We start from the raw sequence: 22130 nt of genomic DNA, 5'->3' as shown, positions 1-22130 counted from the left end.
ATCATGCTGTGTAGGTCGTGTGCGCACGACGGGCAAAAGTCGAACGCTTACGCAAGAAAGCCAGAAGTGTTGCTATACACAATATGTGGCGTGCTTCCAACCGGGCAGTTTTGTTCAGGCAAGTCAATATTATGTACACGTTAGAAACGCAATGAAAGAGAAACAAAAGTGTATTCAGTACACAGATAAGCAGTTCAGGAGTTGACACTCCTGAACGAATGCGAGTTCACAAGGTAATAGCTATCCCTGCTGTGTCGGGTCGTATATGGATGAATGAACGCTTGGTTGCCGCCAAGTGGTACTGCGACGTGCCAGCCTATTCAGATACATCCGTGTACAAGAAATGCCTACGGATTATGATACTGCTCCTTGTGGGCACTGTTATAGTGCCGCCAAAACTTTCGGACTTTCCAAAAAATGAGTTTTGTTGCGCTTTACCCCATGTCTCAATGATAAGGTCATCCTTAACGCCTATAGTACTATACCGGTTGTGTTTTCGTTTCAAAGCTGGGCCACGCGATCTTGACACTCAATTTCGACGATTTCGCAACGTTGGCATTATGCGCACATTTCAAATGTCGATGCACCAAGCTTTCGCTACACGGGCACACTTCATATCATTGTGTCAATTTCTCTTGGAATAGATGGTCCGTTCAAGTTTAAAGATACGATAATGCAAGTTACGTAGTTTAGTCAGAAATAAATACTTTATGTCACCATTGGCATCAGGAAGCATTTTTTGAACAATCGTACAGGTAGAAGGAAATGCGCGCAGTGTTTGATTAAACAATTTTTCTAGGCAGAAATAAAAACGTAATAAAAAATCAATCTTTTCTTGCCTCAGTATTCATGCAATGACACCATTACTCGAGTGTAAGAGGGGGATAACTGTCACCCCTGGCTGGTGTTGTCAGATCTGTTTCCCTTCAATCTATAGCATATCCACAGTGCTCCCGATTTCGTAGTTCGGTGACACAGCTTCAGCAGACGTCCGATGTCTCAGCGTCGCCTTTGAGCGAAGCGACAGTGACAGTTGACTTCCAGGCGTGTTGAAGTCCGCGCAGCATCGTCAGAAACATGACGTGCAACCTGCACGGAGGAACTCGAAGCATAACCCTAGGAGGCGTTCACACCGGCCCCAACACTTCAGACTACGATAACAGGTACTGGTGCTCTCAGGGCAACATGTAACGAGGGACAAGACCTGCTTTCATATCTCTCCACTAGAGGTGTCCTCATCCCTGTGCCGCCTTTAGCCCCCAGTCGGTCAATGTCACGCCTGCTTCGCACTGTCAGGAGTTGTTCTTAAGAAGTGCTCATCAACCTAGCATGAACAACACGCCGTCCTGAAGTTCACTGGCGGCACAATGCAAGGGTGTCGTCGCATGCGAAGAACAGGCGTGCTCAACTTTCCCGGCACGATCGAAAAACTCTCGAGCGATAATCCGACGAGAAAGGTTTCACCAAGATCTGCACGAGGGCAGCGCGTTCACACCGCACGCTCGGCGCGAAAGCAGCAAATGTTCTCTAACACACGGAAGACTTTGGTCCGGGCACTGTCAATATCAGGCATTTCGCTTTCGCCGTATCCGAAGCGTTCGAAGCGGCAACGGCGTCAGTCACGGAAACGGCCACGCTGCCCGCAACGGTCACGACGGGCGGCGCCGTTGCATCGTGGACGCTGGGACTCGATGGACTAAGCTCGATCGTGGCCACCGCCTCTTCGTAGCTGGGTGGTGCATCGATGGTCCACACCGGCTCTCCGCCGCTGCCGACCACGACGTCGTCACCCGGCGTTGGCCGCGCGACGTTCTGCACGTGGTCGCAGACGGCTACGCAGGAAGAGACCAGGAACAGCGTGCCTCCGACGCAGACTAGGCCTAGGCCGGCCAAGAAGACCACGTCTAGCCGCGTCCGCGAAGTGATGCTCAGCAGGAGCGGAACCATGCCGATGACGATGAGGAAGAGGCCCACGTTAAAGGTGCGCCAGGCGTTTCGCGCCAGCGCCGAAGGCAGGTGGAACTTGACCATGGCCTTCTGTTCTGCGGGAAGAGAGCAGACGACAGTATTGGCACGTTGCCTTCGAGTACGCGTGAAAGCAAACAAACGAAAACGGGCGCTGAGCACGAAAGAAAAGAGCATACGCAGAAACGTCAGTAGAAGAGAGCGGCCATAGTGATTTGTGAACGTATATGTTCTAGATGGTGCAGACGTTCCAAATACCGGGAGGATACAGGATATACGGGACAGGATAAGCATGTTTGCTCAGAAACCGCGTCATGTCCTGTGCGACCGTAGGCTTCTACCAGCTCTCGAGTGCTATCATACTGGCTTAATTACGAGCGTTGATTGTAGTCTGGGGAGCGAGGTCGCTATTCTCACGGTTATCCCAGAAGGCAGGGAAGGACGAACTGTGGTCTGCATTTTGGGTACTATATACACGAGAACCAGGCATAAAAATTGTGAAATTGAAAGGGCAGCTTGGGTTATCTCTTGCACGGAGGTCCTGGTAGAGTCGTAGCCATCGTAATCTCTAATTGTTACCGCGGCTGCATGCAAAAACGCAGTACACACTTGGGTTTGTAAAAATTCATTTGCGATGGAACCCTTACTCCAGGCCCTCGCCACATATTGTACCATGTGTACCACGTAACTTGTGCCAAAAGTTAAAAATATTCAACTGCCACGTAGCTGGACAAAACCTTTGTAATGTTGTTTTGCTGTCGCTTGCTACAAGTCAGACTATCGTTTGTATTTCGCATAACTGTAGGATTAGTTATTATTAATTAACGAACTGCTCAGCTATTATATTCAGAGCAAAAGTATCAATGATGAATACGAAGTACAAGAAAGTGCCTTGTGACATATTTGCGTATTTCGGGGCGTTTCTTTCAGGCCTTTAAAAAAAAAATTTTATGTAGCACGTGTTCAGCAACGAAATGCTGGATCTGGAATTTTCCAAGATGGTCTGCAATTTTTTCACTGACACTTTTGCGCTGAACATAATATTTGAGTATTTGATTAATCAACAATAACTGATTACGTAGCTAGCCGAAATAAAAAAAAAATGCCTGACTTGCCCCAATCGACGGAAAACAAAATTTGGTTCGGTCCTGCTAAGTGACATTTGCATTTTTTTTAAGAACGTTAGCTAAGTTACGCGGGACACTCAGCATATGTCGTGGTAAATGCGAGATGATCGTTCCTATATAATAGTATTTTGGCATATCGTCTACCATTGCCGTTGTCGCCTGCCACCGTCTGTACATGCGCTAGATTCAACGTGCATGCTCATGTGGTAGCAAGTGGGAACAGTTACCACAATGGTAGAACAGTAATGCTATGCCGAAATACCACATTTGCTCCAAAGCTTTCTTGAGGTGACCAGTATCACCCCTGAACGCTGCTACTTATTCTGAAGTTTCTTTTCTCTCTTTTTGTAATCGCGGCGGAATGTTGGCCCTGGTGTGTCAGCGGTAGCGCGTATATAATACACAGAAAGTTCTGCGAAAACTCCGGAAACTAAAAATGAAACATTAAGACCTTGCTTAGTGTGTCCTTGTTAATAGAATATATACACGCGATGCTATTGCACTAGACACTGCTGTGTCACATGAGTCCCATGACTACTTTTTTCGTCTCTGTGTATTGCTATTGATCTTAGCAGAGGTAGTACAGCAGCACTTGTCAAATCCTTCATGTCCCACCGTACGAAGACAGCTGACCACTGGCTCAAGTATTCTCTGTCATTACAAAATTAGTTTAGCTTCTTTAGCTTGTTTACTTTGTTGTCTCTGTAGATGCACGCTGGTGACGTGGTATCTTTATGGACGCTCGGAGTCCTCGGAAAGGTTTTCTAGCTCGGTTTTTTATCTTATCCGGCAGGTCGGCCACTCAGATTCAGCATATTAGCGCCAATAAAGTTGCCCCAGAAGGGCATCAGATCATCACCAGGCTAGAGATAAGCGCCGACCTTTGGCTGCATGCAGCGAACCAGGGGAGCCCCTTTGCGGAACTTTGGTACATTTACATTTGGTACATTTACACGGCAATTACGATGAACAACATCTTGAAACGGTCTTCCATTGTCACCTACGGTGTGCATGCGCTCAAAGCTGCTGGTTCTTGGAAGAGAGCATTTCAAGAATTGAGTGATATAACTCTGATGGGAATAACTACACGTGTGTTTTTCACATAGCCACGCGAACCTTCAGCCTCAGCCATATGTTTATCGTTGATTGTCTCTTATCTAAGCTTCGCTGTATACTTATCACGCGTGTTCGCAATAGCTCGTGGCAGTGACGTCAGGAGCACAGACTGGCCAGCCGCAATCGCCCACTCTCGTGTAATGTAGGCCAAATGTTAGTTTTTCGCGCGCTATTATATGGACACGTGGTACCCCCCCCCCCCCTTACGCGCGGGAGGCAACTCACAAAACACTGTGCGACTTCTTCGAGCAGTCGGGCTTCTCCATCCGGCTGCTCTACGTGACCTAACGGTGCTGGTGTGCCGGGGCCGGGTGACCAACTCTCTCGACAAAGTCGCTTCACGAGAGAACTAGGGATGTGTTTACGTAGTCGCCCTGTTGTAAATATGTAAATAGTTTACCTTTACGTTATCTTCAATGCTGCGCTGTCTCCCTGTCTTTTAACATCCCCCCCCCCCCCATTGCTGACCACTGTTCAGCTGTCAAGACAACGCTGTACAGTTACTGCGGTCAGTAGTAACGTTCTTTTCATTACTTGCATATCTGCCGATATAAATAAACAACCAATTACATACGCGCGGAATGTCGCCTCACGTCGTCACATTCCAATGACAAGCTTTGAAATCAAATGCCGTAGTGTATAGTGTAATAAAAACAATAAAGGCGCGTTCACGTCATTAAGCACTTCTCTTTTGTTGGTCAGCGTATGGAATAGAAAAAAAAGTTATGATACGCTCCATCTATCGAGGGCTGTCATGGTCAGTGCTAGAGCATTTGAGAGAAGACTCGCCTGAGGACGTCATAATGATCATCACCATAGGCATTGTCATCCTTACCACCATTAAAAACCATAGGCACCACCATCATGGGCATTAAAGAGCAGTAGGGCATTATTAAATATAAGCGGCGTAGACTTGCAGAGCTCTCAAGCAGCAGAGAGACAGACACATGCATGCGTTCTGCTACAGAAGTCTGCGGAACGTCTGCGGCACAGAAGTCTGCGGATTTTACGAGAAAAATAAATTACTACTTTGTTAAGACAGAAATTACCTCAATGGACTCAATATATATGTATATATACAGTGAGTTCATTGAAATAATTTAAATAAGTCGCAGTGACTACAGCACTGAAACTTCGAAATTGAAACTATGTGCCGCAACTTCGCGGTAACGTAGTTTTTTTCGAAAACTTTGTGTCTCGTAAAGTTTTGTGCCCGATTGTGCTATACTTTTCTGGCCTATTTATTGCGTGCTGCAAGTTTGTGGTCATAAACCTACTTGCCCTACAGTCTAGTGTTGGGAAATACAAGGTCAGTTTGATGCTAAAAACACGCGTGCGTGATCCTTTCTGTAGGCCCAGTGTTTCGATCCGACTGCTGGTACGATCTGTTGGGAACTCGGCGCTGACGCCCGTGGTTGTACCTGGGTCGCAAGCCCCAAGGGTAGCGTTGGCCTGGCGGCCTGGGGTACAACTGGAAGCATCCGAAGGTCCCGGCAAAGCATGAGTCGACTGGTAACAACGAAACAACTTGTTTATTTTAACATCGCAAAGAGTTGGCGGTCAGGTTTGACCGAAGTAGAGAGACGGGAGAGCACTTCACTCAACAGAAGAAATCGGAGCCCTCCTTTTGGCGTCCGGGGGCAGCTGTTTTTATACTCTCGCAGTTGAGGGCAAGAAGGAACCCCTCAAAAGACGAGCACGTGAATGTACAATGGGCTAATGGTGACGCACACTGTCGTAGCGCTGCGCACGATCTCGTAGCACCCGGTCGTGGCGCTGCGCACGATCTCGTAGCACCTGGTCGTGGCGCTGCGCACGATCTCGTAGCACCTGGTCGTGGCGCTGCGCACGATCTCGTAGCACCCTGTCGTGGCGCTGCCGGTCGGACACAATGACTGGAACGAGATCCCTGCTTTGGCATCGCCTGTTTCGGGCCCAATAACTGGGATGAGATCCCTGCTTTGGCATCGCCTGTTTCGGGCACAATGACTGGAACGAGATCCCTGCTTTGGCACCGCCTGTTTCGGGCCCAATAACTGGAATGAGATCCCTGCTTTGGCATCGCCTGTTTCGGGCACAATGACTGGAATGCGAGGAGGATCCCTAGGCGGTCGCATCGCCGCAGACGCGCCTGGAAACACCTGGCGATGAGTGTTGCGGCGACGACGATCGGGCCAAAATGTCTGCCGCCCCGCCGCAGACGCGCCGGCAAAACCACGTGTCGCAGGCGAAACGCAACAGACCGCCCCGCCGGGGGAAGGAGATCCCGATGGACAGGGGACTGCATCCGCTGTCCGGAGGGATGTCGCTCGATGATGCTCATAACCGAAGTCGGGCGTCCCTTGACGTTTCTTGAGCGCAGCGCACAGAGAAGGCCTCGTTCTCTCGTTCAGGTTCGCACGGGACACTGCAAAGTGACTTCGGGAGAGTTCACATTTTTGTTCTCGTTCCCGGCAAGCGTTAGAACTACGCTGAAACTCAACCGCTCAGTCAGCAAGCACGGCACAACCCTCACTAAGCCCTGCCAGGCTCTTTCCCCTTTTTATACCACTGCCTAGTTCCTTACAGTAGTCTAGCATCACTCAGAACGCGTCCACAAATTGAAAAATTGCACTAGAAAGCATATCATCACTTTGAAACACTAAACAAAAGCAATATGTTAAAAAAAATCCTGCCTCAGGAAGAAAAACATCAGTAACAAACAATTTTGAGGCTGATTCCCACGTTAGGGGCTTCGACTTAAGCCATCGGCGTTACCGTTGAGACTCCCCTTTTTGTAACGCACCTCAAAGGAATATTGTTGTAAAGCGAGGCTCCAGCGCAGGAGGCGGCCATTTTTGGAAGAGATGGTCTGCAGCCATTGGAGAGGGCAGTGATCCGTCTCAATGATAAACCTCGAGCCGGCTAGATAGCATGACAATTTCTGAACGGCCCACACGAGACACGCACACTCTTTCTCGGTGGCGCTATACGCCTGCTCACGACTGGTCAGCTTACGACTAGCATACAGGACGGGGTGTTCTACTTCTCCATTTTCCCGTTGGCACAGTACAACGCCCATGCCTCGCTCACTAGCATCGCACTGAACAATGAACCCTTTTGTATAGTCTGGCGATCGTAGCACAGGCTGGCTTGTTAGGGCACTCTTTAGGGCGCTAAAAGCTCTTTCCTTGGTCTCGTCCCAGACGACTGTTTGAGGCTCTGTCTTTCTTAGAGCATCCGTCAGGGGAGCCGCGATATCAGAGTACCTAGGGATGTACCTCTGATAGTAGCCGGCGACACCCAAGAACGACCGAATATCGGTCTTGGTGCGCGGTTGCGGAAAGTCTCGCACAGCGGCCACTTTTATTTCAGAGGGGCGGCGACGACCCTGACCAATCACGTGACCGAGGTAGACAACCTCGGCCTGTGCTAACTGGCACTTAGGAGCCTTTACTGTCAAGCCTGCTTCGCGCAGGCGGGTTAGCACTGCCCGCAAGTGTGTCATATGCTCAGACCAGGATGCGGAGAATATCGCTACGTCGTCTAGATACGGTAAAGCGAATTCTTGCTGTCCCCGCAACACTTTATCCATGAGACTTGAAAAACAGTATGGCGCGTTCTTCAAACCAAAACTCAACACTTTAGGACGGAATGTTCCCATTGGTGAAATGAACGCCGCATACCTACTAGCCTCTTCTGTAAGTGGAACCTGCCAATAACCCCTGACAAGATCTAGGGTGGAAATAAACTGAGCGCTACTAACTTTCTCAAGGCGCTCCTCGATGTTAGGGATCGGATAAATTTGATCCTTAGTGATGGAATTAAGCCTGCGGTAGTCGACGCAAGGACGAGGTTCCTTGCCCGGTACCTCAACTAAAATCAAAGGGGAGGTATAATCACTCTCACCTGCCTCAATAACACCGAGCTGTAGCATTTTCTTTACCTCAGCCTCCATAATATCGCTCTGGCGGGGTGACACCCGATACGCCTTGGATCGTACTGGCTCTGGGGAGGTAAGTTCTATATCATGAGTAAGTACCGAAGTCCTACCAGGCCTCTCAGAGAACAGACCTTGAAACTCTTGTAATAGCTGGTGTAGTTCGGTTTTCTGCTCAGGCGACAGCGGTGCTTTACTGATAAGGTCACTAATGACTTGACCGGTGTCTTCCCTGTTCGTCACTGAGCCTAGTCCTGGAAGCTCGATCGGAAGCTCTTCAGGAACGTTTACCATCATGCACACCACTGCTTCCCGTTGTCTATAAGGTTTGAGCAGATTACAGTGGTAAACTTGCTGTGCTTTCCGCTTTCCTGGCAGACTTACCACGTAGTTAACGTCCGACAGTTTCTGAACAATTCGTGCTGGGCCCTCCCACTGCACGTCTAGTTTGTTGTTTAGCGATGTGCGCAATATCATGACCTCATCGCCAACCTCAAAACGACGGGCCCTGGCTGTCCGATCATAATAAACCTTGGCCCTCTGCTGGGCCTTTGCCATTGCTTCACCTGACAACTCCTGTGCCCTTCTTAAGCGTTCGAGGAGCTTAAGTACGTACTCCACCACGACTGGGTCGTCGCCCCTACCTTCCCACGATTCTCGAAGCATGCGAAGCGGAGATCGAAGCGAGCGACCGTACACCAGTTCAGCTGGCGAAAACCCCGTAGCCGCATGCGGCGCGGTCCTTAAAGCAAACATCACCCCAGGCAGACACAGCTCCCAGTCAGTTTGATGTTCAAAACACAAGGCTCTCAACACGCGCTTCATGACGGAGTGGAGCTTCTCAACGGAATTCGACTGTGGGTGGTACACTGAGCTGTGTAGCAGCTTTACCCCACACCTTTCGAGAAAAGTTGTCGTCAAAGCGCTAGTAAACACTGTGCCCTGATCTGATTGAATTTCTGCAGGAAAACCAACTCGCGCAAATATGGACAGTAGTGCATTAACTATCTCAACTGAGCTGAGTTCTTTAAGCGGCACTGCTTCAGGGAACTTTGTCGCTGGGCAGATCACAGTCAAAATGTGTCTGTACCCCGTGGCTGTTACCGGCAGAGGTCCCACAGTATCAATAACGAGCCGTCTAAAAGGCTCCGTAATGATAGGTACCAATTTCAACGGCGCCCTCGATTTGTCCCCTGGTTTGCCCACCCGCTGACAAGTGTCACATGTCCTCACGAAATGGTCTGCGTCCCGAAAACACCCTGGCCAATAGTACTCTTGCAAGAGACGGTCCTTAGTTTTCTTAACTCCTAGGTGTCCGGACCACGAACCCCCATGCGACAAGCGCAACAGATCCTGGCGATAGCATTGAGGCACGATCAGCTGATCGAACTCCACTCCTCTTCGGTCTAGATACTTCCGGTACAGGACTCCACCTCTTTCCACAAAACGCGCAGTTTTCCTGGCGATACCTTCTTTGACATTGCAGCGCACGTTTTCCAGGCTGCCATCCTTCTTTTGCTCGGCTATCAAAGCCGACCGGCTGACTTTTAGCAACCTATCAAGTCCGTCTGACGTAGGCGCGATGAGCAAATCAGTAGATAGCTCTTCTAACTTTCCCGAATCGGGATTTTCCTCTCCAGTATCTGGCGCCTTTAACGTTACAGACTCAATTTTATTCAGTTCGGGCGTGCTCGGAATATCAGCTTGCTGCGCCTCTGACCCTTTTTCGTTGTTTGATAACGTCGGCCCCGCAACTACCGCCTTTGCAGCGAGCTCCCGAACCTTCGACCTGGTTAAGGCCTGAACACTAGCTTCACCAAACAAAAGCCCCTTCTCGCGCAGGAGGTGATCGGACCTGTTTGAAAATAGGTACGGGTACTGGGGTGGCAGCATAGATGACACTGCCGCCTCCGTCTCAAGCGCTCCGAAAGGTCCTTCAATAAGCACTTTTGCTACCGGCAGACACACGCTATGAGCTTCCACGGCTTGCTTGATCCACGCGCACTCGCCCGTGAACATATGGGGTTCTACGTAAGACGGGTGAACTACATCCATCGTAGCTGCGGAATCGCGAAGCACTCGGCACTCTTTCCCGTTCACGAAGAGGTCTCGCATGTAAGGCTCGAGAAGCTTCATGTTCTCGTCCGTGCTGCCTATTGAAAAAAACACAACTTTTGGTGTTGTTTCCGGACACTGCGCCGAAAAGTGACCCGGCTTCTGGCACGTATAACAAACGCCCGCTCGCCTCATCTCGAACCGCTTTCTGCGTTCGGCTTCGGCTGCCGTCTCTTTACGTTTGGTCGGATTGCTTTCACTCGCATCCTCACTACGCGTGTCCCCCTTAAATCTCATGGGCGTGAACCTTGGCCTCTCAGACTTGGAGCCAAATTCACCCTTTTGACCGTCCTTAGCTCCGCGAGCTCGACGCGTCACAAACTCCTCGGCTAGCTCAGCGGCTCTAGCCACCGTACTCACGTCTGGCCTATCCAAGACCCAGTATCGCACGTTCTCCGGTAACCGACTATAAAACTGTTCTAGCCCGAAGCACTGCAGAACTTTATCGTGGTCACCAAACGCTTTCTCTTCTTTGAGCCACTCCTGCATGTTCGACATAAGCCTATACGCAAACTCTGTATATGACTCACTTTTGCCTTTCTCATTTTCCCGAAACTTCCGACGGAACGCCTCCGCAGACAGCCGGTACTTTTTTAGCAGACTCGATTTTACTTTGTCGAAATCCTCTGCCTCCTCTCTATCCAAGCGAGCGACTACGTCGGCCGCCTCGCCGGGTATCAAAGTGAGCAAGCGCTGTGGCCACGTTTCCCGAGAGAACCCCTGCTTCTCGCACGTTCGCTCAAAGTTAACCAGGAACAAACCAATGTCCTCTCCAAGCTTAAACGGCCGCATCAGGTCCGTCATTTTGAACAATACGCGTTCTCCTGCACCGTGTGCCTGACTTCCATTACGAGCGCGTTCCATCTCTACCTCGAGACGCTTCATTTCCAAAGCGTGTTCGCGCTCTTCTTTTTTCTCTTGTTGCTCTCGCTTTTTCTGTTCTTTACGTTCACGCTCTTCTTTTTCTGTCTCCCTCTCTTCAATAGTCTCAAGGCATTCCGACAGCTCGTCATCCTCAGCCTCTAACTCAAGAATAGCCTTTAGCAGTTCAGGTTTTCTGAGTTTGTCCGAGACATCCAGACCCAACTCTCTTGCAAGCTCCAGCAATTTCGGTTTGCGCAACGACTTCAAATCCATGGCTGCTCTGAATGCTGCTTTCTCTACTGCTTACTATTGTCTTGCCGCAACTAACCCGGCAGCAACGACAACCACAATTACCAGCTCTGTTTCTGACACTAACAAAAGCCTGGCAAAGCTCAGAAGAAGAAAGTCCCGCACTCACCAAACCTCGCAGGCAGGAATTCCGCGCAGTCGTTCCGCTGCAGGCAACCAGTCGTCACACAGGGCTCGTTGCACTGCTCCCGGATCGTCGTTGAGCTGCTCAGCATACTGTCAACTGCATCTCTTTGCCGCTGGCCTCCGTTGTCGCGATCTCGCCGCTGGCAGACCGTTGTTTGAAGTCGTAGGCGATCCCACCGCTGCCACCAGATGTTTCGATCCGACTGCTGGTACGATCTGTTGGGAACTCGGCGCTGACGCCCGTGGTTGTACCTGGGTCGCAAGCCCCAAGGGTAGCGTTGGCCTGGCGGCCTGGGGTACAACTGGAAGCATCCGAAGGTCCCGGCAAAGCATGAGTCGACTGGTAACAACGAAACAACTTGTTTATTTTAACATCGCAAAGAGTTGGCGGTCAGGTTTGACCGAAGTAGAGAGACGGGAGAGCACTTCACTCAACAGAAGAAATCGGAGCCCTCCTTTTGGCGTCCGGGGGCAGCTGTTTTTATACTCTCGCAGTTGAGGGCAAGAAGGAACCCCTCAAAAGACGAGCACGTGAATGTACAATGGGCTAATGGTGACGCACACTGTCGTAGCGCTGCGCACGATCTCGTAGCACCCGGTCGTGGCGCTGCGCACGATCTCGTAGCACCTGGTCGTGGCGCTGCGCACGATCTCGTAGCACCTGGTCGTGGCGCTGCGCACGATCTCGTAGCACCCTGTCGTGGCGCTGCCGGTCGGACACAATGACTGGAACGAGATCCCTGCTTTGGCATCGCCTGTTTCGGGCCCAATAACTGGAATGAGATCCCTGCTTTGGCATCGCCTGTTTCGGGCACAATGACTGGAACGAGATCCCTGCTTTGGCATCGCCTGTTTCGGGCCCAATAACTGGAATGAGATCCCTGCTTTGGCATCGCCTGTTTCGGGCACAATGACTGGAATGCGAGGAGGATCCCTAGGCGGTCGCATCGCCGCAGACGCGCCTGGAAACACCTGGCGATGAGTGTTGCGGCGACGACGATCGGGCCAAAATGTCTGCCGCCCCGCCGCAGACGCGCCGGCAAAACCACGTGTCGCAGGCGAAACGCAACACCAGCTACTGTTAAGGGGAAGAATAGTTGAATTCTGTTTAAACGAATTCAGTTGGCACCATGCGTTCATTGAACTCCAGGCTGCTATTTCAGAGATATATATTTAAATAATTTTGACCAACGTACAAACAAACGAGCAAACGAGCAAACAAACAAACAAACAAACAAACAAACAAACAAACAAACAAACAAACAAACAAACACGCCGTCTGTCGCAATTTCTCGACGTATCGATTACCATCATTTGTAGTCTATGACGACTTGAAACACCCGCTTTTGGAAAGCGCAATTTTACGGAAAGAACTTCTGATAAGCACAAATGTTCTGTACTATTTTAGTGTTGAAATTTATTTACTATTACGGTGCTAAAATTGTCAGGTACATCGCTCCATTCCAAAGACGTTTCCATACGATGTGACACGTTGCACATTACATGTCAGAAAATGCATAATCAGATAAGGTGTAGCTAAAATTATACATATTTACTGTTGTCAGGTGCCGTCGGTTTTCCGTAAGAATTAAGTTCACAAATTTCGTACTGCGAATGCGCTAAAGAATGCCTCTTGACGTTCTCACAACGCGAACGAACATACGTAACTTGAAAACTTGACGGAAAGAAAAAGGAAAGTCACGCACACACAGGAAAAGGTCTGATCATAACACGGGGAAAGTTGCATTGACTTACCAAGCAGTATATCGTATCTCTTTAAGAGGTGTATAAGAGGTTTTCTTTAAGCACTGTCAAGCCGACTTCCAACTCGACCCGCGCGTCTGTATCTACAGAAGATGGACGCTAATGCTGTGTTCGCAGGCATAAGACATGCTGTCCTGCTCATTCATGAGGAAGTTCGCGATGGATTGCACGCATCCGAGTGCACCAGTACCCTGCCCGAGAACCGCGCTATCTCGGGACGGTATTCTTAAGTGGCGTAAGCACGGAAATCTCTTGGCACGATCACGTGCGTGTATGTACACATTGGGCGGGAGTCTGGGCCTCTTGAGTGTGAGCCTACGCCAAGTGACGATAAATATGTAGCAACCTCTTTGGTTTCTCAGAATCTCGAGTTCTCGCTTGCACGGAGGGCTTTTCTCTCTCTCTTCTGTGTGTGTGTATTGCTGGAACGGCTTCGCCCTTTCAGAGGTGATAGATCATTGTGTATTGCACTTCCTTAGAGCCATATCGCTTTGTCGGCGATATGAAACGAGCGAACTAAGATAAAGAAAGATGTGCAGGGGGCGGACGGTACGAGATGTAGCTGAAACAAAATGGAAGAGGTCGTGAAGATCGGCGCGCATGAAAACTAGTACGAGGCCAGAAAAACAGGGAAACATTCACATTTTTCTTAAACTTGTATGTGCTTTCGGGCGAGCTGCTGCTGATCACGAATGCCCCATTCTCGACCCGCCGTACTCACAATCGCTTTGCAAGGGGAAGGGGAATTGGCACGGAAGTCGGACGTTTTGTTTGTCGTGTCATGTGATTTCTCGCGGTGTGGTCGTACCCCTCGCTGTTATGACCTATCTTGTACGCTTTTTCGGTGAACCGGGACTGAGATCGAATTATCGATTGACTGACTTCTTGAATTCAGGCAGGTTGATTATATATAGAAATGTTTATTTATTTATTTATCCAGTCCAACACTGGGGGCAGACGCCGTAGTGGATGAGTCAGGATTTATTTGGCGAACTGAGCTTCTGCAATGTGCACCCAAAACGCGTTACATTGCCGTTTCTTCTCCCCTTTTTTCATTTTGCTGTTATGAAAAATGAGGCTGCGGCGGTGAGGAAGCAAACCGACGACCTAGCGCGACGTTGAGCTGAGCCACCCGAGCGGGTCGAAAGGTTACCATCACTCACTCACTCACTCACTCACTCACTCACTCACTCACTCACTCACTCACTCACTCACTCACTCACTCGCTCGCTCGCTCGCTCGCTCACAAGGTTTGACGTACAGTCAGCAATGTGTGCCCACGGTGATAAGACGTGTCCATTGTGACTATTTTCGGGATGATCGAAGTTTGCCGACATTGGTAGGGTAGTTGGTCGAGCTGTTGCAATAATACCGGCCAAATCCGTAACTCGTATTTACAACCGATTACTGTGACGTCACACAATTGATAGGGGTCCTCATTTCATCTCGATTACGAGACACAGTCGCCGTACGTATCGCTTGCATTTCGAGTGTCGTCCTTGAGCCATGAAGCCGGTGCCGTTTGTCTTCTTCCGGGAGTCGGCTGCATGTTTGCTTTCTCGCCATTTATCTCCTACGATGGGCGTTAATCACTACTGATTTGTGTATTTTCTGGGCTACACAGAAACTCACGTAACGCCACTCAAGACAATTCTTTGTTATAGCAACGTTCGCAGGCGACGAGTGCGGAATGTAATATGATTTAGGCGCTAGCACATATCTAAATAAACAGACGATGACGCTGATGACGATCATGCTTGCAATAGTTATTTAAGACTTAATGTGAAACTAAGAGGAAAAACTAACAAATGTTGTGATGTTCCGGCGAAGAAGAAGAAGACAAAAGAGACAAGAACAGGAGGGGAAGAGGAAGAAAAAGAAGCGATCAAGATGGATACCTGTAAATAAATGAGTGTATTTTAACTCGTACTTTATAAATGTGTACTCATAAAATACTTTCGAAAGCTTTTCTTTCGTTTGTTTAGCGTGATAGGTTCACTATTAGAAAAGAAAATGCAGGACAACGTCACTTAAATTTTCTTGCCGGAACCCCAGTGCCAATACAGGAGTGTGGCCTCACGGATTTCAATTTGTTTTCTAGTATTTGGGTCGTAGTGGTCGATTAAAGTGCGTGAAGCCCCTTAACTTCAGTGTTTAACTTTCCTTTAGAATACAGCGCATTCCATGTCCACGGATGACAAATTTACTAGGCCTGAACAGACGCTATCTAAGTTTATGAAGTCACGGTGTTGTGGTGTGCAAACTCCAAGCCAGGGTCGCCTCCCTCCCCCCCCCCCCCCCACCATTCGTTCTTGCGTCTTTTCTGGGTTACCAAGCTTTTTGTCAAGGTAAGAATGACTTTTTTTTTGGTGTTGTAGAAGGGCAATTTACTTTAAGCATTGGTCTCTTGAAGCTGCATATTCTATGTACTACTAAAATTAAGATTTTACTTTTGTGCCAATTTCATTCAACACTCTGTAGGCTTCTCTCACATATCTGTGCCTAGCCTATGCACATACAGAACGTACATACAAAATTAATGGCAACCTAAATAAATGGAGTGGGAACGCAATAATGTCGTCCAATTCCATTTGTGGTGTATGATAAGCAATCTAAAATAGATGAGAAGTCACTTCCGAGGAATCCAACGAAAGCAATACGGAATTCATCACAGGAACGGAAAGGTTAACAAAAGGGATTTCGAATTCAACTGAAGTCAACGGGGAGTCTGATCGAAGAAAGGACTGACAGCCAGTGCAATCAACTCGCTCACCCAGTCACAGACAAAAGCAGATCGCAGCAGGCACCGAGGGTCGAACTCAAGCCACGGTCGTACCGTTTCACGAAACCTTGGCTTCACGTAGATTCCAACATGTGCGTTTGACCTGCACATATTTGATAACATGAATCTCTATACCAAGTAGCTCAATTTTCTCTCTTTCTTAACATGCCACCAAGATTCAATTCAGTTCAGTTCATTGCTTTACATTTCTTTCTGGTGAAATAAGCTAGGGAGCAGTCACGAAAGCTTATTAAAATAAAACGCGAAGTTCAGACAAATGAAATGCGGGCCGTGTGGGCAAGCACTCCGGTATTTGTGACACTGACGTCGTTCGTGGTCTTAGTGCGCAGCTTAGTAGTTAAGCGTGCTTAGATACCACGTGCGCGTCAATTGCACGTCGAAACGTTAAGCGATTGCACTTATAACGTCTGCTCCGACCACTTGCGTTTCAATTCATAGTCAATTGCACACTGAAGATCCACGAAATACAATACTTTCGCATTAATAAACAAGCAACTCATTCTAAATCTCCTCCCTGCAGGTGCAGACAGGAAAGAGAATTCTTTCGTAATAATCGCTTCAATTAATTAATTAAGTGATAAATGAATGAATGGTTGAATGAATCCTTTATTTTGGCCATGCGGCTCTGGGTGAAAAAGCCGATTTTTTTCCCTGATTGGAGAGAATGTCTCGCACGTCATACCTAGCCGGTATGGTATATCGCTCGTCTACTGAAGTTCGCGGGAAAAAAAACGAGTCTTTGTGCCATTGCCCTATGGCACATGCCACAGGCATGCCGTCATTCGCGACTTCCAACGAACGCAGCCGTAAAAGGCTGAAATGGGTTGTTGTTCCTAAATCTAGGTGCTTGTGCACGTACATTCCTTATCTGAAAACGTGCCTTTGTTGAGGCCGAAAACAAGCACAGTAACAAGCCCTTCGCTAAACGAATGCGACGATTGTGTTCGGGGTCGGCAAACCAGAAAAACCATGGCGCAAACGGCGGCGTTGTGCACGTGCTATGCAACCGTTGTTGGGGGGGGGGGGAGGGAGGATGCCAAGAAAGCACGATGGAAGCCGCGAACACGACGTCGCATTCCATGTTCTCACGGCGTTCGTTTGACGCGTAACACGAAGCTTGTTCTGCAACTTATTTTGGTCTGGATCCACAGGCGGGGACGGCTGACCTTTCGAAACAGATGGACGGGACCTTGCGAGTTGGCCCGTTTCTTTCCTTTTATTGACTTCTGACGTTCGAATCGTTCCTTTCTCTTTCACAGTGCGGTGGCATTGGAAGTAGGAGATAGCAGGCTCGCTATCAGTTGCGCTTCGTGGGGAACAGCACGGTTGCGAGTGAACGATGAGCGGTCGAGAAAGGTCACTAGATCACTCGAAATGCCCTTCGGGCCCTCTTCGACGTGTTCAAAGGCTTTCGAGCGGCCTGTTCGAAATAGGTGCATTCTAAGTAAAGCATTTTAAGCACATAGATTACACGACAAAAACGGTAAATATTTGACACCGAAAGAAGCTAGAAGTTGAAACACACGTTTGAAACCCTGCAGCTTGTTCGTTACGGGACTCGCCTGAAACAGCTCTACTCATTGCTAAGTTTGGAGAAGCTGCAACGAAAATCGCGTCTATCGGCTGCTATTGTGTACCGATTTTCTTTTTCTCACAGTCAGGCTTAGATGGTGGAGAAGAACACGACAATTCATCCTAGCTGTACGAAGGGACTTCTATGACACTTCTATGTACTGTGCGCATGAAGTGATAACCGAAATAGTGCATGCTGAGATTAGCACCTTTCTAAGTACCGCTGCCTACAATACAGGCAGCGGTACTTAGAAAGGTCAGCTGAACTGACCTGTATTCATCGATACTCGCCAAACATCCGGCGCAGCGTGTAATTGTCGTCGGTTTGATTAAGCGGGGGCAGCTCCTATCACGCACAATGAACTTACTAAATTCTTTCACTTAGAGAGAAGGGTTTTCCGGCCGCCTCACTCCAAGCTAAACAGGCCGCAGGCGGTCACACTCAGACTTTTGCAAATCCGGCGTCCCTTAACAGCATATATGCCGAGATTTATCCGAATTGTTCTTGCGTGGCCTGCGGTGAGGTTGCTACTTTGCCTCATGTGCTCTGGGAGTGCGGGTCGCTGGGCCCGAAGCTCACCAAGGATGAGTGGGACGCGCTCCTTCGAAATCCCGTCTTTGAGGACCAAATCCTGGCCGTCCAGCGCGCCCGCGATGGGGCCGGCAGACTAGATCTGCCAGTCTCGTCGCGGGATTAGCCGGGTGCGCGTTTTATCGCGTTTTGCTGGACCCAATAAAAGTTCACTCACTCACTCACTCACTCACTCACTCACTCACTCACTCACTCACTCACTCACTCACTCACTCACTCACTCACTCACTCACTCACTCACTCACTCACTCACTCACTCACTCACTCACTCACTGACTGACTCACTCACTCACTCACTCACGCTCCGAAAAAAAAGTCATTTTATTTTGATGTTTTCGTCCAATCATGTATCTTCGCCGTATGTTGTACATTTACCACAGAAATAAACTTTTTGTGTCATGTTGCATAAATTTATTTTAATTCGACTAGCAGTTTTCGTGTACTTCAGGCGTTTTGAGCCTATCTATCTATCTATCTATCTATCTATCTATCTATCTATCTATCTATCTATCTATCTATCTATCTATCTATCTATCTATCTCTGTCTGTCTGTCTGTCTGTCAGGCCCCTAGGTACGGGCTCATGCTCGTTGATGCCGTTGCGGTCGTTCGTCGTTACAGCTTCATGTTTTGACTCTCGTCATGCCGTCCTCGTCACGCCTTCTACGCCGACTCAGTGACTCATGTCTTTTGGCTTGGCACACAAATATGTGCTTGTGGCGACGATGCTGTCGCGGTCATTGCGTTATTGTCATTCCTTGTTATCCGATTCACGTAATGCCGTCATCGTCATTCCATCGTCGTCGTACGGTCGCACATTCGCTGTCACACCGCCTTCGTGATGCCGTCGCTGTCGTTCCGTTGTCGTCGTACACACCAACTTCGTCATCCGACTGTCGTCGTGCCACTGTCGTCATACATGCTTCGTCATAAGCTCATTGTCATCCCACTGTCCTTATACCGTCTTCATGCCATCGTCGTCATAGCATAGTCGTCATACTGCTGTCATGCATTCATTGTCGTAACGTTGTGATGTCGTCGCGCTCATTCCATATTCGTCATACTAACTTCGTCATTCGACTCTCGTCATACCGTCGTCGTCACGCCATCGTCCTCACACAGCTATCGTCACACCATTTTCGACATGCCTACGTCGTTGTGCTTTCCTTTTACTATCACCACTTCAGTGACGTCATCCCACTGTCGTCGTGCCATCGTTTTCGTACCGCCTTCGTCATTCCGTCGACGTCAATCCTTCTTCCTCATTCTATTTTTATCACGCTGCGGTCCTTCAACCGTCATTATGCCGCCATTGTCATGCCATCGCCGTCAGACAGTCGCTATCATGCATCCGTCGTCATACCATCGTCATCATGCCGTCGCGATCGTCTCATTGTCGTCACTGCCGTTTCGTCATCCGCCTTTTGTCATGCCATCGTCGTCATACAGGCTTCGTGACACAGTCTTCACAACGCCATTGTCGTCGTACACTCTTCGTCGTCTCATTGTCCTCATACCGTTGTCGTGCCTTCGTTGTCACCGCCATTGCGATGCCATCGTCTCATCATCGTAATTATAGCTTCGTGATCCGGCTAACGTCATGCCATCGTCGTCATAACGTTGTCATCATGCCGCGCTTTACCGTCGTCATCATTTCAGTAACGTCGTCCCGTTCTCATGCCGTCGTCCTACCGCCTTCATCGTTCTATAGACGCCATTTCTTCTTCGTCACTTTATCGTTATCACGCTATCTTCATTCAGTCGTGATTAAGCTGCCGTTGCCATGAAATGATCGTCATTATGTCGTCACATGCCGTCGTGCTCACACCATCGTCGTCTTACACTCGTCGTTAACCCATTGCCCTCATGTCGTGGTTGTCGTCGTTAATCCATCGTCATAATTTAAGAATCCTCATCTCATTGTTGTCGTGTTGTCGTCATCATACCCTCTTTGTGGTAACCATTGCTACAAAGGAAACCAATACTGGTTCCTCGAAAGAAAAGCCTCGCAGTTGAAGAAAAATCCGTCGTGATCCGGGACTCGAACCCGGGACCACCGTCTTTCCGGGGCAGCCGCTCTACCATCTGGGCTAACCAGGCGGTTAGCAGATGGCAGGGCGAAGTCGAATCTGTCGACAGCACGAAGAAAAGGCAAGAGTTTGACGTAACAGTTCTGCGGAAACCCGCAAGGTGGAGAGAAGTAATTAATAAAGGGAAGCCCTGCTATCTGCTGCCTGCCAACAGTTGGCCTTAGCGAGCCAAGAACAAATTTTAGTTTCTAACGATTTCACAGGTGCTAGTAAAATCTCTTACTTTTAGATTTTAGCTATAGGCTGTTGGGGGGTGATAGCAAATCACCAATTTTTGTCTTATATATCACTCTTTTTCTGTCACGTATACCTCCACATGTGCAACTTTCGAACATTTAATAAGGTGCTTCCAGATAATCCGTAATCTTCTCGATGCTTCAAACGCACGGCATTTTTTACCGTGGTAGCCGCGTGCAATGCGTGATTCTTGAGCTCTGCTCCAAGTGCGCCTTTGATCGTGGCCCCATAGCATAAGCCGAGTGAAATGCTGCCGCCATCACTGCAATGACATCATTTGTTGTGGCAACGTCCGTACATAGTCATAATATTATATTAAAATAATCGCATTTAATAATTGCTTTACAGGGCGTGTTCCATGATTACACGTTTTTGAAATTGCTCATGCCTTGCCTATTAAGACGTCGCGGTACAATAAAACATGGGTGCTTCCTATGTTCATCTGACGCGTCTGTACATAGAGCTGTCGAAATAGGCCATGCAAATCAAGAAGATGTGGTAGTTTCGTTTAAATGCGTTACTTAAAAAAAAACATTGATTGTGCATGCAGGAGAGTTTGAGGCCGCCAGTAGAGAATTAGCATAGATTTGAAAAGCATATGCCTTACTGCAAGTACTTTATAAGATAAGCAATACTAAATTATTCGCTTAAGAGATAAAAATTCAATATCCGTGTTTGGTGTTTATGCCGCCGGCATTTCACATATGAACCCTTATACAATGATTGCATTTTTGTTCGAATATTTTGTCATTTTTCTCTGTAGCACAAGAAGCATATCAAAAGATCACATGTATACACTTGAACTTGAAAACAAAGTGTAATCGGACCAATATTCTCACCTTGTACAGAAATGTCAAAATGGTCTCCAGGCGCCGCGAAGCAGTATCGTTCTTCGCGCTGGTTGCAAAACACGAAAGAAAAAAATATATATAAAGGGGCACACTATCGAAATGACCTGGGAAGGCTGTCCTTCTCTGCGATGTCGATGACGGCGAACATTGCGTGATGCAGACGGCGGATTTCAAGCAGACGATCGGCAGCGGGCGTCTTGCAGATGGCGCTGACGGCGGCGAGCGTGCAGCAGACGAAGGCGAATGTGCAGCATATACAGTGCCCGCGTTCCTCCGTTTAGCACAGAACTGTCAATTACGTGACCGTGCGAACAGGAAGCCTTGATGAATGCTCCACCAGGTCCCTGCGCCGGCGAGATGGAGGCACTGAGAGAGAAGAAGGGAACGCACCTACACTTGGGTGCAAAAGAATGACGCAGGAAATAGAATAAAAATAAGAGAGAACACGCCAACAGGCACGCGATAGGTAACCGGCGAGCTCGCCGTCATAACGTTATCGGATGACGGCGTCGTCGGGCTCTCACACACACGTTCCAGCGCGATATCTGAATACTATGCTTGGCAGCAACGCGGTCTTGGCGGCTGAGTCGTTTTAGAAAGTTCCGTGAGCTGTGGCCACGAAGCTTGGGACTAACATTTGTACTTCCCGGTGACGAAGGGCTGCTTATATATACGGCTGTC

General features: G+C 48.7%; 1 protein-coding gene across 7 annotated transcripts; it reads right to left on the bottom strand.

Moving 5' to 3' along the window:
• Window positions 1-685: 685 nt before the first annotated feature.
• On the bottom strand, window positions 686-22081 carry LOC142589713 (uncharacterized). 7 transcript variants are annotated; one of them, XM_075701266.1, is made up of 3 exons: window positions 21438-22081; window positions 16079-16190; window positions 686-2037 (listed from the first exon to the last, which is right to left on the bottom strand). In XM_075701266.1, exon 3 carries the CDS (start codon window positions 2029-2031, stop codon window positions 1528-1530), a length of 504 nt encoding a protein of 167 aa, XP_075557381.1. In that variant the 5' UTR covers window positions 2032-2037; window positions 16079-16190; window positions 21438-22081; the 3' UTR covers window positions 686-1527. The 7 variants fall into 7 exon arrangements, with proteins under 7 accessions (XP_075557381.1, XP_075557379.1, XP_075557382.1 ...); XM_075701264.1 differs by having other exon boundaries at window positions 686-2042; window positions 21438-22079; XM_075701267.1 differs by lacking the exon at window positions 16079-16190.
• Window positions 22082-22130: the final 49 nt, after the last annotated feature.

This window comes from Dermacentor variabilis, chromosome 8 (assembly GCF_050947875.1).
Source record: "Dermacentor variabilis isolate Ectoservices chromosome 8, ASM5094787v1, whole genome shotgun sequence".
Lineage (NCBI taxonomy): Eukaryota > Metazoa > Arthropoda > Arachnida > Ixodida > Ixodidae > Dermacentor > Dermacentor variabilis.
Note: the sequence above shows the minus strand (reverse complement) of the source record. Positions and strands in the feature narration are given on the sequence as shown.

What these genes read in the sequence shown, in the direction of transcription:
- LOC142589713 (XM_075701262.1), bottom strand. Translation starts at nt 2,259, where the DNA reads ATGCTTATCCTGTCCCGTATATCCTGTATCCTCCCGGTATTTGGAACG. An exon ending in TCTTCTACTGACGTTTCTGC is followed by an intron (nt 2,043 to 2,144) that starts GTATGCTCTTTT and finishes CTCTTCCCGCAG; the next exon opens with AACAGAAGGCCATGGTCAAG.